Source organism: Copadichromis virginalis, linkage group LG7, assembly GCF_057382275.1.
Source record: "Copadichromis virginalis isolate Kocher_CV1m ecotype Utaka linkage group LG7, C_Virginalis_male_GT1.1, whole genome shotgun sequence".
Classification (NCBI taxonomy): Eukaryota; Metazoa; Chordata; class Actinopteri; order Cichliformes; family Cichlidae; genus Copadichromis; species Copadichromis virginalis.
The window spans coordinates 54289093-54302600 of NC_140624.1; the positions used below are offsets into that span (position 1 = coordinate 54289093).

Consider the following 13508-nt stretch of genomic DNA (forward strand, 5'->3'; position numbering starts at 1 on the left):
GCTAATGGTCTGACCTCCGCCCCTGTGGCGTCACGCAGGAGGAGGGATGGTACTTTAAATATGGAGAAAGAAACGCTACACACAAAGACTCCCGTGGCACTTCCAAACAGGCGCTTTGGACAAGATGTTACCCTGGCCTTGCGTGTGCGTTTCCATTTAGATATGTGGATTGTGCGTTTCGCGTTAGGTTTGATTTGTAGGGTCGCAGAAATCATCCCAGCGAGATAGCCGCAGCTCACGTACTTTAGTTTTAGGCACTTTGGGAGCGCAGCAGCTAGATTAGGCAACCGTTCTCAAACACGCACGACTCGAAACTGACGAGGAGGACAGGTGGACGCCACGCTGATCAGACGCGAAGGGGAAACTTGTCACCATGAGTTCCGACAAGAGCAAGTAAGTGTCTGATCGTCAAGTGTTAACTTGTGAAACTAAAAGCTATGCACGTTTGAAGTTTTACCTCGTAGCTTTCGGTCCTCGGGTTTTTGGGGAGATTTGTTTTGTTGTTTCCTGTCAAGTGTTGAGTCGGTGAACGAGGCGTCAGGAATGTCGCTCACTAGAAAACGAAGTAGTCACGTTCAAAGCATTGTGCCAGTGTGCGTAAAGCTGGAACTTCTGTGGTTTCTGAGTTTAGTGGATCGCTGATGGCATGCCATAGTAACGCCACGTGCAAGCTATTTATAAGAGTACTGATCTTTCTGAAAAGCGTTCATTCATTCCAGCGACAACCTTGGATAGATAAGACACACACCGTGGCTATGAACGGGCTAATCTATTTTCCAAGAAGCTGTCGCTATTAATTAGAGAGGAGGAGAGCGCAAGGCAAGTGTCGGAGATGTCTTGCATTGTATCTTTCTGAATAAAGCCGTGCGTAATGCGTAGTGCGCTAGACTGCACTATCCCCGTGGCGGACGGGTATGAGGGGGAACCCTCCCCCCCCCCCCCCCCTCCCCCATCCCATCCCATCCCATCCCATCCACTGGGCCCAGTTGTATAGACTTCACAGTAATGTCAAACAGGGAAGATTCACGGAGTCTGCTCTTTCCTTACAAGCATCTCATTCACGGTAACAAGTTATTTTAGATGGATGTTTTTGGCTTGAAAATGTAATTGCATCGGAATAGGCGAGGCACAGTTCCTCAGAGCGAGCGTGACGCCCTCTCCAAGTAACAACGAACGAAACCTGAAATGACCTATTGTGCCGTGCCATGTCAGCAGCAGAAATAAAAGTGACAGCCGATTCCTCGTTCTTGTGTCTTTCCCGGAGACAGACGTCTGGTTTTGTAACAGGGAAACGTTTTCTCTATTCTTTTTGTTCTGTTTCACCTGCACCTGTGTGAGCGCCTGCTGAAACTTAAAATGCTCTTTTGTGTTCTTCCCGTTGATGCTTTGACCAATGTGCCATTGAAGGAAATTCCAAAAGTTAAGGCAGAGCTGAAGGGCACCGAGCTAACTTCTGTTTGGTTATTACACAAGTCAAATAATCTCTTTGATTGTACTGGTGATATGGCCATTTATTTGTTTACCCATTTCACTTCGCATTCAGGCTCCGCAGCGGTGTGGTAGTGGAAGTCACAATAGCCCCACTTGAGTGTTAATTGGGTGGCTATATCTGAGGAATATTAAGCTGAAAAGTATGTTGTGATAACAATACCAATATAATGGTTGTATTATTGCAACACTTTGATTAAAAATATATATAGGTATATGCTTCATATTATGGCCTACTCTCAGCCTGAGAAATTGCCAAATGGCCAATTATCAAGTTATATACCTAATGCTGATCACCTATATGTCTTCCTCTGTCCTTCAAGTAATGGTGCAGAAGTTAACTGCAACCAGCCAAATCCGCTTTTTTATGCTTGCCTGTTAAACTTTCATGTGGGTATTACCGCCCAGAAGATCAGCTTTAGCTCGAGTATCACTTTAAGGCTTGAAACTCACTGCTGTACACCTTTTTTCTTTCTTTCTTTCTTTCTGTTTTTTGCCCTGATGGCGCTGAGGGCATCTACCCTCATGGCCAACCAGGCTGGTTGGACTGGATCCGTCATTCTGTAAAGAGATGGGGATGATCCTTGATCCCAAACAGCTGATCCCGGCTCCTCACGCACTGACAGGTTTATCCAGACGCCTGAGGTCACTGAGAACTGAAGCAGAATCGAAAGTTCAGGAGTGAGAAATAGATGTAACTGGTCGCTCAGATCTTCACCCAGATTATTATTCTTATTATTACTATTCTTATTATTATTGATTAATCAAGAAGATAGAGTCATAGAAGGAAATTGGGGGGGGGGGGCAAGATCAAGTCGATTTCCTGCATTTAAAATGACTTGAATGAGGAGATGTAGGATCCAATCGACTATGTTGACCTGATTTTAAACTCGGCGAGTCATTTTGACTTTTCTGAGATATACCAAAAAGCAGATTTAAAGTTTCTACTCTCTTTGAAGCACTTACCATATTTCTTTTTCCATTTGACACCCAATTCAAAACAGGAATGATGCGTTCCCCTCCTGCATCCAGGATGTCTGTAAACCACCTGTGGCCTGTTTCTCATGGTTAGTCGAGCCCTGTCTGAGGCCGCAGTGTGCAGTGATTAACACGGCTCTGTGAACTTGCCTTAGCCAGCAGTAAAACCTGAAACATGAGCTTTCTTTGCTCTTCTGTGTGCTCACCGGTTTCCCTGATGACCCTCTCTCTGTGCTACATGAGCTGCCTTCATGCATACTGCTGCATCACCAGTTCTTTGGTACCTGCTGCAGAAGTAAATACCCAAGCTGGGTTCTTAGAGAGATCCTGAATCGTAGCTCCTGTCTGTACAGCCATTGTGCAAGATTGAATTAAAAGGGCCAATCTCGTGTTTTTATAGCGTGTCACTTCTGATCGTTGTTAACATGTCTGCTTAGGTACAAGGTACAAAGAATACAGCATGGCAGAACCCAGCTCTTCTAAAGTTGGTGCTATTTTCTGGATGCTCTGTCCTGGGATGGAAGACGATGAGGACAAGTGGAACAGAACACTCAAAGCAATCAAGGCCTAAATGATAGTGTTGACTCTATGTGCACGGAACAGTGCGGAAACCTCGGTCACTTTTATTTATTTATTTTTTTCATATTTAAGAAAAAAAGAGCAACAAAAAGAAGGTACAGAGGTTAAGGATTGCATATAAACTTGGCACTTAACCCAACCACTCCTCGACACCCATTTGATCTGGGAGCTGGTTGCATCTGTTATTATCAGTGTTGTGCTCCTATGTTCTTAGGGCCAGAGATCATATCCACTAGGGAGATCCAGATGAGCTCGGAGTGCAATCAAAGGAACACGTTGTATCCTTCCTGACTTTGTTTATTTAGCGGTTTTGCGCACTGCTCCCATTCCTTCTGTGCTGTCTCATCGTTGGCCTCACATTGTTCAGTAGCAAATTTAAACTGCTCACGTGTTTATTTTGCATTCTTTGTATGCATCCCGAAGCAAATATTTATTTTTGGTTTATTGGGGAAAAAAATGCTGCCAAAGGAAAAACACAAATTTGATTGTGACACACATATTTAGTTTTACTGCAGTTTGACGCAGTAAATTGACACACAGGCACAGGGTAAGTCTTTACTTACCCTTTATAGCTCAACACAGTGGAATATAAAGGCAGCCTCTTTTTTTGTTTTGTTTTGTTTTTTTTCATCTTTTTATGGTGTATTGTTTTCTGTATTCAGTGTTGAAAATAATTATCCACATTACCAGGTGAGCTAAGTAGCAAGTTGGAAGCAAGAGTGAGGGGTGGCTTGAGACTTTTTATCTCCAAGCAAAACATGACTGTCTACCTGGTGGAGCAAGCAAAGCAGTGAGACGTTTTTTGTAGTTGGCCACCAGGTTTGGAGACTGACTAGGCCACTCCATGACCTTAATGTGACCTATCCATGACCCATCTTCAGTGTTCTAGCTGAGGGAAGTAGGTTGGCACATGACCCCACCCATTGGCTCCTCAAAGTGGTGAAGTGGTCCTGTACCCTTTGTAGAACAATAGCCCAAAGCATAATGCTTCCACCTCCATGCGTGACTGTGTTGACGGTGTTCTTTGGGACGTACTTAGGATTTCTCTTCCTCCAAACATGACAAGTTGAGTTGATGCTGGTGAGGGTAGAAGTACATTTACCTTGTTGAGCAGGGGAAACCTGCGGGCACTGCAAGACCTTGATGCATTATATTGAAGTTTGTTACTGATGGTGTTAATTAACAAGCTCTTCCTGTGTAGTTTTGGAGTGATCCAATAGGCAGTAAAAGTTTAAATATAAAGCAAGTGCCAATCAGACATTTTGCACAGTGGATCAACATTTTGAAAAAATTGGTACTTTTCTGCATTCATCATTCCATCACTCTTGACAAAATCCCCAACGGTGTTTTACGGATGGCTGTAGACTCTCACTGCTGTACCTCTCACCTGACCTCTGATGTACATGTTGATGATGATTTGAAGCAAAAATTTCAAATTTAGATTCGTTATTCCATAAAACCGGATTTTTGCATTCCAGTTCTCATTTGATTTGGCATATGCTGGCCTTTTCTCCACGTTTTCCTTCCTTAAGAACGCCCTCTGGGGAGCCACCCTTCTACTGAGACTTTTTTCATTGTTTCTTAATGACATGACTTTGAGATACTGTTCATCTGCTACGGAAAAAAGATTGGGTATGCCACTTTTTCTTTTGCCCTGCATTTGTCCTGTTTCCTCAAATTCTTTAAGGACGCACTGCAGACCATGATGAGATATGCAAAGATTTAGGTGATAGCTCTTTGGGACTCACCTTGTTGGTGCAAAAACAGTGTTTTATGCCTGTAACTGCCTTATCTTTTGGGATATGGGGACAAATTGTGTGTTTTTTGCAACAGACTGTTAGCAACAAAATGCCCTAAAGATACATTTTAAAATTGATTCTTTGCCAAGTTGTCTGTTATGTTTACACACAATACTGTTTCATCTTTTTTTTCAGTTAGGTGCTTTTTTTTTTATGTTTGAACGATTCATAGGTCAGTGTTAAGTGGCTTGCCAAAGAAGCCCTTCCTATAAAAATGGTCAATTACTAGACTGAAAATCAGTGAAAAAGCAACCAAAGTCCAAAGAACACATTTGAAAGGCATTCAGAAATCCTGGCGAATGATTGTTCAAGAGTCTGGCTTCTTGGCAGCAAGAATGAGGGGTGACTTGAGAGTTTTTTCACAGTACTGCATCCTTCAATAAAACGTCACTTACAAGCCTGAATAAAATTTGTGCTAACGTTAGATAGATAGATCTTGGAATGTAGATGTTACTTTAATATCCAACAACATTTCACACTGAATAAGAATCTTTTTTCAGGATTGTGTTTCACAGTAAGTTGAATTTCACTCCGATGGTCATAAAAGTGACATTACATTACAGTACTTTTTTTTTCTACTTTGGAGCAGCTGTGTAGAGGTGTGATAGTGGATACAGTGGTCAGAGGATGTTGAATATGGGGCCATAAGTCATCCTAACCCATGTCATGATCTTTATGTAACATTTTTAATTCTTTTTTTGTTCCTTTTAGAATGGAGGATGAGGCAGTCTTGGACAGAGGAGCCTCGTTTGTCAAACATATCTGTGATGAAGAGGAAGTGGAAGGTAAAGACACATTGCAGCCCACTATCTTTAGCTTTACGTGATAAGTGTAATGTATTCCCATTTTTTCCACACATACTATATGCAGTCCTGTGCAAGCAAATGTGAAACCAGTCATTTCTTTCACCCTCCAGAGTATCAGTGCAGAATTAGACATATAGGATAAACATTATCCACTTCCTCTAACGTTTCTGTACAGGAAGATGTCTCTTCAAGTTGTCTAATCCTGTCCAGTTCTGGCTGTCAGCTAAACCCGCAAAAGAATGCATCTGGAGACACCCATATGAATTTACTGAGGCATCCACATACTTCACGAAACCACTTCTTTTAGATGAACACAAAGCAAAAATACTTGGGGATTATGTCGAGCTGCTTGTGTGTAAGCAGTAGCTGCAAGAGCCTCCTGTGCTCGCCTGCACAGGAGTCTGAAAGAAGAGCGTGGTTTTGTGTTGGCCTTTTGTTTTCTGCAAGAAAACAAGGCTAACCATCAAGTATGAAAGATTATTTAACCCTAAAAGAAATGTTTGTGAAATGCATGGGTGAAGAGAGCTGCATCACTAACTGGGTCAGTTAATCTCAGTCTTCTCACACCCACTATTCTTTCTAATTACTTCCTGGAGACATTAAATCATTAAATTTCCTGTACGAGTCTCTGTGTAGGAAGTCACTGGCATTTCTTTAATTTTGCAATTTGATGGCATACTGTGAGAGGAAATAGAAATGTTTTAACATTTCACACTACATCACACTACAGCGGCAGTTTTTCTCCTGTCGGTGGACGACGCAGATTACCCAGTTTTTGGGATTAAAGTGATTTATTTTCTCTCCCGTGTTTGTCATCTGATCTGCTTGCTCTCTGCTTTATGTTGTGACAGGTCATCACACTGTGTACATCGGTGTCCACGTTCCCAAGAGCTACCACAGGAGGAGGCGCCACAGACGCAGGCCTAGCCACAAGGAGAAGCGGGAACGACCTGAACAGAGCGCAGAAGGGTCCAAGTCCGACGGGGAGAATGTAGACATCAGCGTCCTCAAACCTCTCAGTGAGTCGTGGTGACACTAACATGACGTTTAGTAAAAACAGTGTGCATGAAATCATCTATGAGAGCCACGTTGGTGATGGATAAATCGCTCCTGAGATGAGCTTTAAGTCATCTGGATTAAGTCCAGTGCAAATTACAGCCTACAAGATATCAGTTTTCCCTAGTAAGGAGGCAGAGCAATGAGGGGTGGGTGGGGTGCGAGGGGCTCTCTTTCTTTAAGCAGCAGCCTGCACTCAAGTGAATAAATGCAGCAGGGGAATGGGAACATGCTGAGCACTAATCTGAAAATGACGCTGGAATAGCTTAATGTGTGTAAAGTAAACAAAAGGGGGGGGGGTGTTACCTGTCACCTGATGATTAAACACGGCACTCTGAGATTTGTGGGAAAGGATTCTCAGAAGCTAAGTGGTAAAACGGAAGATTTAGCACAAATGGCAAGATATAGAGATGTTAAACGAGATCCTTAAGACCAAATGACAAAGTAGTACTCATACGGTGTCTGTGTGGATGAAAAAAGACTGCAAGATTGTCAACAGTATTCTAATCTTACTGTTGCTATAGGGCAAATACACCCGGTCTGTCCCTATAGAGAGGCTTAGAAAGCTGACATGGTTGAACCATTAATCCCCTGATTGTTTTCTACAGCCTGAGGAATTAAAACAGACAGAAATTGCATTTAATGAGGAAGAAGGGACATTTTTTTAATTAGGTAAAACAGGTGGGAAAATCTGAACCTCACAGTCTTCAATGGCAACACTATGATTTGGCTTCAGTGTATAGTAAATGCGTGTAATTGTAATAGAGAGCCCCAAAGTTGTACCTCCTCTTGGGTAAATCATCGTTTTTGTTTTTAAGAGTCCCAAAACGTTACATCTGGTATGAGCAAGATTCACAATTATCATTACTGGAATTCACCATAAAATGATGCTGGAAACTGGTACAATAAGCTGGTGAATTTGTTGTGTGTGGTGGTGTCGGATATATTTGAGCAAGGGATTTGCCGCTTGACTCATCAGGGCATGTGTGAACAATGACAACAGGGCCACAAAGGCCAATAGGATCAAGGTAAACTGGTATTTCCACTGATATTTAAAGTTCAGATGAATCCTTAAAGGGTACCTGTTCAGTTTCATATTTAAACCTGAGACTCCAAATAGTTTCTTTAGGTGATCCGAAGTTCAGAATAACCCTTATTTAGCTCACTATCAAAAGCTAGTTTTTTGCCAGGCTTGCATCAGTACATGTATATCAGTAGAAGTTTACACAGCCAGTAAAAAAGGAAAGGGTACGACTTTCAACATGTTTTTATGGGTCAGGCACTTTAACTCACATTAATATCAATCATAGGGGCTTTTGTTGGAAACATATACATTTAAAAGGAAAAGAATTGAAAGGCAAGGCAGCACTTTACATCAAAGGAATGAACGGCCCCACCTGCGATCCACAGCGACTACTTGATAATGATTCCTTGGACATTGCAAACAACCATGTGTTGTGACACATCTTTCACCCTCAGTTAATGGTTCAGATCAGTATAAGTGCGGCAGTTAGGAAATAAAAACTTGCCATTTCTTAAAACGTAAACCCTGTAGAGAGCGTTACATGTAAGGTGCGTATTTGTCCAACAGTCACCACAAAGCACAAATGGCATTTCTCAAACGACCAGTAAATAAATCGAAATCTAAAACCATATGAACATGCAAACGTGTGCAAAAACTGGCCTCGATCATGCAGTTTCTGTATGGAAATGCACAGAAAAAGAAACAATATTTTTAATTTGAAGCAAATATTTAATCAGTCGCCATATAAATGTTGCAAATCATGGTAGCCCTAGGTAGTTTATAGAGTTTCATCAAGAATAAACCAATCGTACACACCGTACAATTATTCTAGTGGTATGATGATGATGCTGGGCTTTGGTGTAGACCCTGAGTTCATACATTGTGTAAAACAAGCTGATTTAGCTTGTATATTAACCCTTAGGTCAGCTTTCTTCTTGACTTGTAATTTTTGAACAGAGGGTGGGTGGGTGCAGTGCTTACGTAACCATCTTAAGGATATCCCCTTGTTTTGACATCAAATATCGCCCCCAACCTCCTACACAAGACCGCAATCACAAGTTGTATAAGCATTCAAAAGACTACAATCAAACAAAAGTTCAAAGACAGTGAGCAGAGTTTCATAACAATAGGCACCTTGTGTGGACAAATAATAGAGGTGAAGGTGAATAGAGTGATGCTATGATTTGGAGTGACACCATTGAACGAGGCATACTGGAAGAGGCGATCCACCAGGAAACTGTGAAGCATTCCAGAATTATTTGTAAGACAGCCAGTAGATTCATTGTTCCTCCTCCAACTGTAGAATGAAAATAGAAACCTATTAGTTTGAGAAACGTACCACAAATATAAATTTTCTGTGTCACCAAAGGACTAGTTTGTGAATTGTTACCTTCCTTCTAATCAGAGGGTTGTTGACTGGCTGCTCCAGTCTGCATGCCAAAGTATAATTGGGCAAGATATTATAGATTTAAGAGTGCTCTGAGTTCCCAAGCAGAGTAGAAAATCACCATGTAAGAAGGAGTCCATTTACCATTCCTTAAAGTACAGCCAGTTCCTAAAAGTAGACACGAGTTGGAGATTTAAAAATGAAATGCACGACTCGGGGTTGGGCTCCATTATCAAGAAACGGGAGAGAGTCTGAAGGGATCTGCATGAATGGGTGAATAAAGCACGAGTAGATACAATGATAGGCATTGTCCATTGACCACTTTTTGGCTTTGTTGACAATTTACAATTGCATCTTTCTTGGTTTTGCCGGCGTAACATTGAGTTGTCTTTTCACAGGCTCTCACAGCAGCCCCACAGCTGAGTAATCTTCTCTCCTCTGACGCTGTAATCCTCTGTTACACCTTATGCTCAGATGTAAACCAGCCTGAGTGCTTAGTCATTCAAAGGTGCCACAATATGAGAGGAGCTTTGTTCCCATTAATCTCTCTCTATCTACAGTAGGTGTCATGGGCCCTGCCTGATTACTTTCTGAGTCATGCAAACTCCACCGACTTTAAGTAAACGCGGAAAAAACTAATATCAGCTTACATAAGAATAACTTCTTTATCAATTAGTTGATTTTTTTTTAAAAATACTCTCAGACTTGTGACATAAGGTGACATAGAGACAGATATGTCTAGAGAATGCAATCAGAGACTGTAGTTTGTTTTCTCAGTTAGTAAGAGCTTTATTACTTGTTACATTTGGATAAAACTTATATAGCACCAAATTACAACCTGTCCTCTCAGGACACCTAGAGTAGCAACTAAAGTCATGACCTTACGGTTTTACAGAGAGAAATTGCTGTTTTGATTTTTTTTTTTTTTTTTTTTTTTTGCTGGATAGAGGCCAATGGCAAGAAGCAGCCTCAGGGAACATCTGTCACCACAACCGGCTGGGGTGAGGAGAAAGTGAAAAGATGAGCACAGAGCGACAACATTCACTAGTACAGCAAGTAACAACAGATCAGGAACATGCAGCTCCAGAAGCAACTATATGTGCAGAAAGGTTACGTGCAGAGAGAAGAGAAAAAGTTAATAATATGCAGTAGCACCATAAAATCCAAGGGAAGCAGATATTATAGGAGAGTTGCTAAGTGCATCATGTGAGGCCTCCCTGCAACTGGGCCTAATGCAGCAAAACTTATCAATGAAACTTGAACAGAAAAAAAGTGTTTGACACCTAATCTTAAAAGTGAAAAGAGTCTATGTTTCTTAAACCAAATTAGGAGCTGGTTCCACTGGAGAAGAGCCTGATAGCTGAATGCTGTGCCTCCCATCATACGTTTGGAAACTCTGAGAATCAGAAATAGGGCTGCACTCTGAGAGGCACGTGCTCTTTTGGGAATATAAGGTGCTACGAGGTCTTTAAGACACAATGGAGGCATGGTTATTTAGGACATACTCAAGTAGAGGAATTTTATATTTAAATCTTGATTTAACAGGGGGAGCCAACAAAGACTAACCAAAATGGGAGGAATCTCAAGAATTACAATTGTCCAGCCTGGAAGTAATAAATGCGAGGTAGTTTTTCACCATCACCCTGAGAAAGTATGTTTTTAATTTAAGTAAGAGTAAGAAGATAATAGAAGGCAGTCCTAGAGGTTTGTTTACTGTGTGAATTTTTCTGAACGAAAAGGACCTGATGTTCCTTCCTAGTGGTCTTGGAGTTTAAGGTACTTCCATCCAGAGAAAGTATTTGGTTGGATGGCATGTTTCCTAAATCTTTACAGCCAAATATGATCGCTTCACGATTCTGAATTTATTAGGAGAAAAGTACATGTCATCCAAGCCCTAATGTCTTTAACAAATAGTCCAACTTATTTACATCTCCTGGTTTTATAGCTGTGCAGAAGAGCATATACGATGAAAATTATCAGTTGTATCCTTTCTAGTATTTGTGATCTTTGATTAAAGCCATTATTTGTGATAGCAGCTCTTTTCTTTGGCTTTGCTTGCCAGAAGGACAACATCATTTGTCATTTGTAAAATGCCTTTCTTTGGTTACACCATTTTGATGTACTGTGATGGTATTTTCCTATCTAAAAATGAATTTAATGCAATGTTGAGGCCATCATTCTCAACTGTTCAGCTACTATAGTGATTTAATTTGTAGTGATTAAAAACCTTGAGCATTCAGATGAAAACTAAGAGTAATGACAGGGGCATGATTCATTGCAAGAAATAAACTTGTCAAGGGCTTTTCAATTTGGGTGTCAGAGAATAATAATAATAATAATAATAATGGATTGCATTTCTATATAAATGAGAGTAACGCTTAAAATCTTAGCTCTTGGGTTTTACAAATAACCCCATCTTAACTTACAAACCTAATAGCACTGTATCACCCCAAAAGAGCACTTTGCTCTCAGATTTAGGCTCCTAGGGAATTGAATTTAAAAGTAGAATGGAAGGCAGAGCCTTCAGCTTTCAGGCGCCTCTTCCGTGGAATCAGTTCCTCGTTAGATTCAGGAGACAGACGACCCTCTACTTTTAAGATTAGGCTTAAAACTTTTCCTTTTTGATAAAGCTTATAGTTAGGCTTCCAATGATGCATTTAGCATTTCTTCTCCACTCCCCTTTTTACACTATCTATGTGATTATATGCCACTCTGCATTTAACCATTAGTTATTATCAATCTCTGGCAATCTTCCACAGCATGTCTTTTGTCCCGTCTCCCTCTCCTCATCCCTAACCGCTCCCCCTCCCTGAGCCTGGGTCTACTGGAGGTTTCTTCGTGTTAAAAACTGGAGTTTTTCCTTCTCATTGTTGCCAAGTGTTTGCTCATAGGGGGTTCCACAGAGTTGATTACAGACTGGAAAATCAGTGGGCAGCAGGAGAGCAGACCTAACACAGAAGCTCAAACTGAATCTGTCATCCATATTTAAATGTCCGTTCTAGCTCACACACAACACACACACATAAACAAACTCCCACGTTCCCATACTACTGTATCTCTCTAAAAGATCTTAACTGCAAACAGTGTTTGAAGGTTGAATAAGAGGGCAGACTCTACTGCGTGATGAGCTACTCTTGGCATAAACATTTTTTTCCCTCTTGAGTGAACCACCTTTTATATTTTTTTGTTACCCTATTAAATGAAGGTGTGCATGTTGCCTCTACCTGAGATGCTTTACTCTCCCTGTTAGGAGTTTTCAACTGATGTGTGCAAATGTCAAGCAGAGCTTTGGCTATGGGGGTTGTGCTGTCACAGAACATGAGCATACAGTGTAACAAGATTGTCCCAGACAACTAAAGCCCCAGTTGAAAGTGCACATACTGACAGATATATGTAGCCCTACACTTGTAAGATTTTCCACTGCTTTCACCGATCTAAACCCACATAATCCTGTTGATTCTGGCAAAAACTGTAGAGCAGACGACTCAAAAGTTGCGTGTAACCACAACAAAGGCCTGGTTTTCATTGGTAACACCAGCTGTGAAACGTAAGAGGCGAAGAGTGTTTTGTACACCATATGGTGTCAGTAAGTCATATTTGCAAAAGGACAGCAGAAAGGTGCTGTGGGTGTGAGGATCTCCTATGTTTTGGTTTTGCATCCTTACTGAAGGTTCATGCATGGGATCCTAAAGGTGTTTCATGCCCCTTTTGAGTCATTGGTCTTAACCTTCACATGACCTATTATTAGATGCGCTGTCTATATTAGAACAGTTCCAGCTGTACTATTTTAAAAACAAACAATCTAAATTAAGCTTTGGTGCGCTGTTTCAGGATTAAAAGGTTACAGGTGCCGTTACGTTCTTAAGCTATCAACCTGCAGAATCCTGACTGGTACAGTAAATCAAGGCACCTTCATAAATAGCCTCTTGTGTCTTGCTCTTGACCTCCACTTCGTTGCCTTACTTCATCGTTGCACAACTTTCGCAGAAGAGTTAACAAGAACAAGCAGTTCTCACATTTCATTTTGTCAAGATTCTTGTTAAACCCGGAGATTGCTGTTTTATTTTTGGTTATCAGAACAAGATCATAACTTGCATAAATAAACACTGGTTACATAATTTATTATGAATAATAAAAAGAAAAATCTATATGCCTAGGCTGTCTTACTGTGGAGGTCACATCACCTTTCTTGATGTCATATTCCTTAATGGTCTTCGTGTTTCTGATTGAAGTAATAGAAGTAGAAGATAAACATTCAGGGGAGGTTATCAATGCATGAGTGTGCTGATTTAAAAAAAAATCTTGGTTAACTTTCTCAGAAGGAAGTAAAATGTGTTTTACTGAAAATCTTGTGTTGTCAGGCTGTTTCCTTCCAGCTAAGATAACACTGT

The 13508-nt window shown here is 41.0% G+C and overlaps 1 protein-coding gene across 2 annotated transcripts in view; it reads left to right on the top strand.

The window, feature by feature from the left end:
* Positions 1 to 71: 71 nt before the first annotated feature.
* LOC146706156 (electrogenic sodium bicarbonate cotransporter 1-like) overlaps positions 72 to 13508 on the top strand; it is a 33099-nt gene continuing 19662 nt past the window's right edge. For both annotated transcript variants that reach the window (XM_085464205.1, XM_085464204.1), the window contains exons 1-3: positions 72 to 393; positions 5556 to 5629; positions 6502 to 6669. In XM_085464205.1, the coding sequence (XP_085320331.1) occupies positions 374 to 393; positions 5556 to 5629; positions 6502 to 6669 (262 nt within the window). In that variant the 5' untranslated portion in view covers positions 72 to 373. The remainder of the gene's footprint in view (positions 394 to 5555; positions 5630 to 6501; positions 6670 to 13508) is intronic.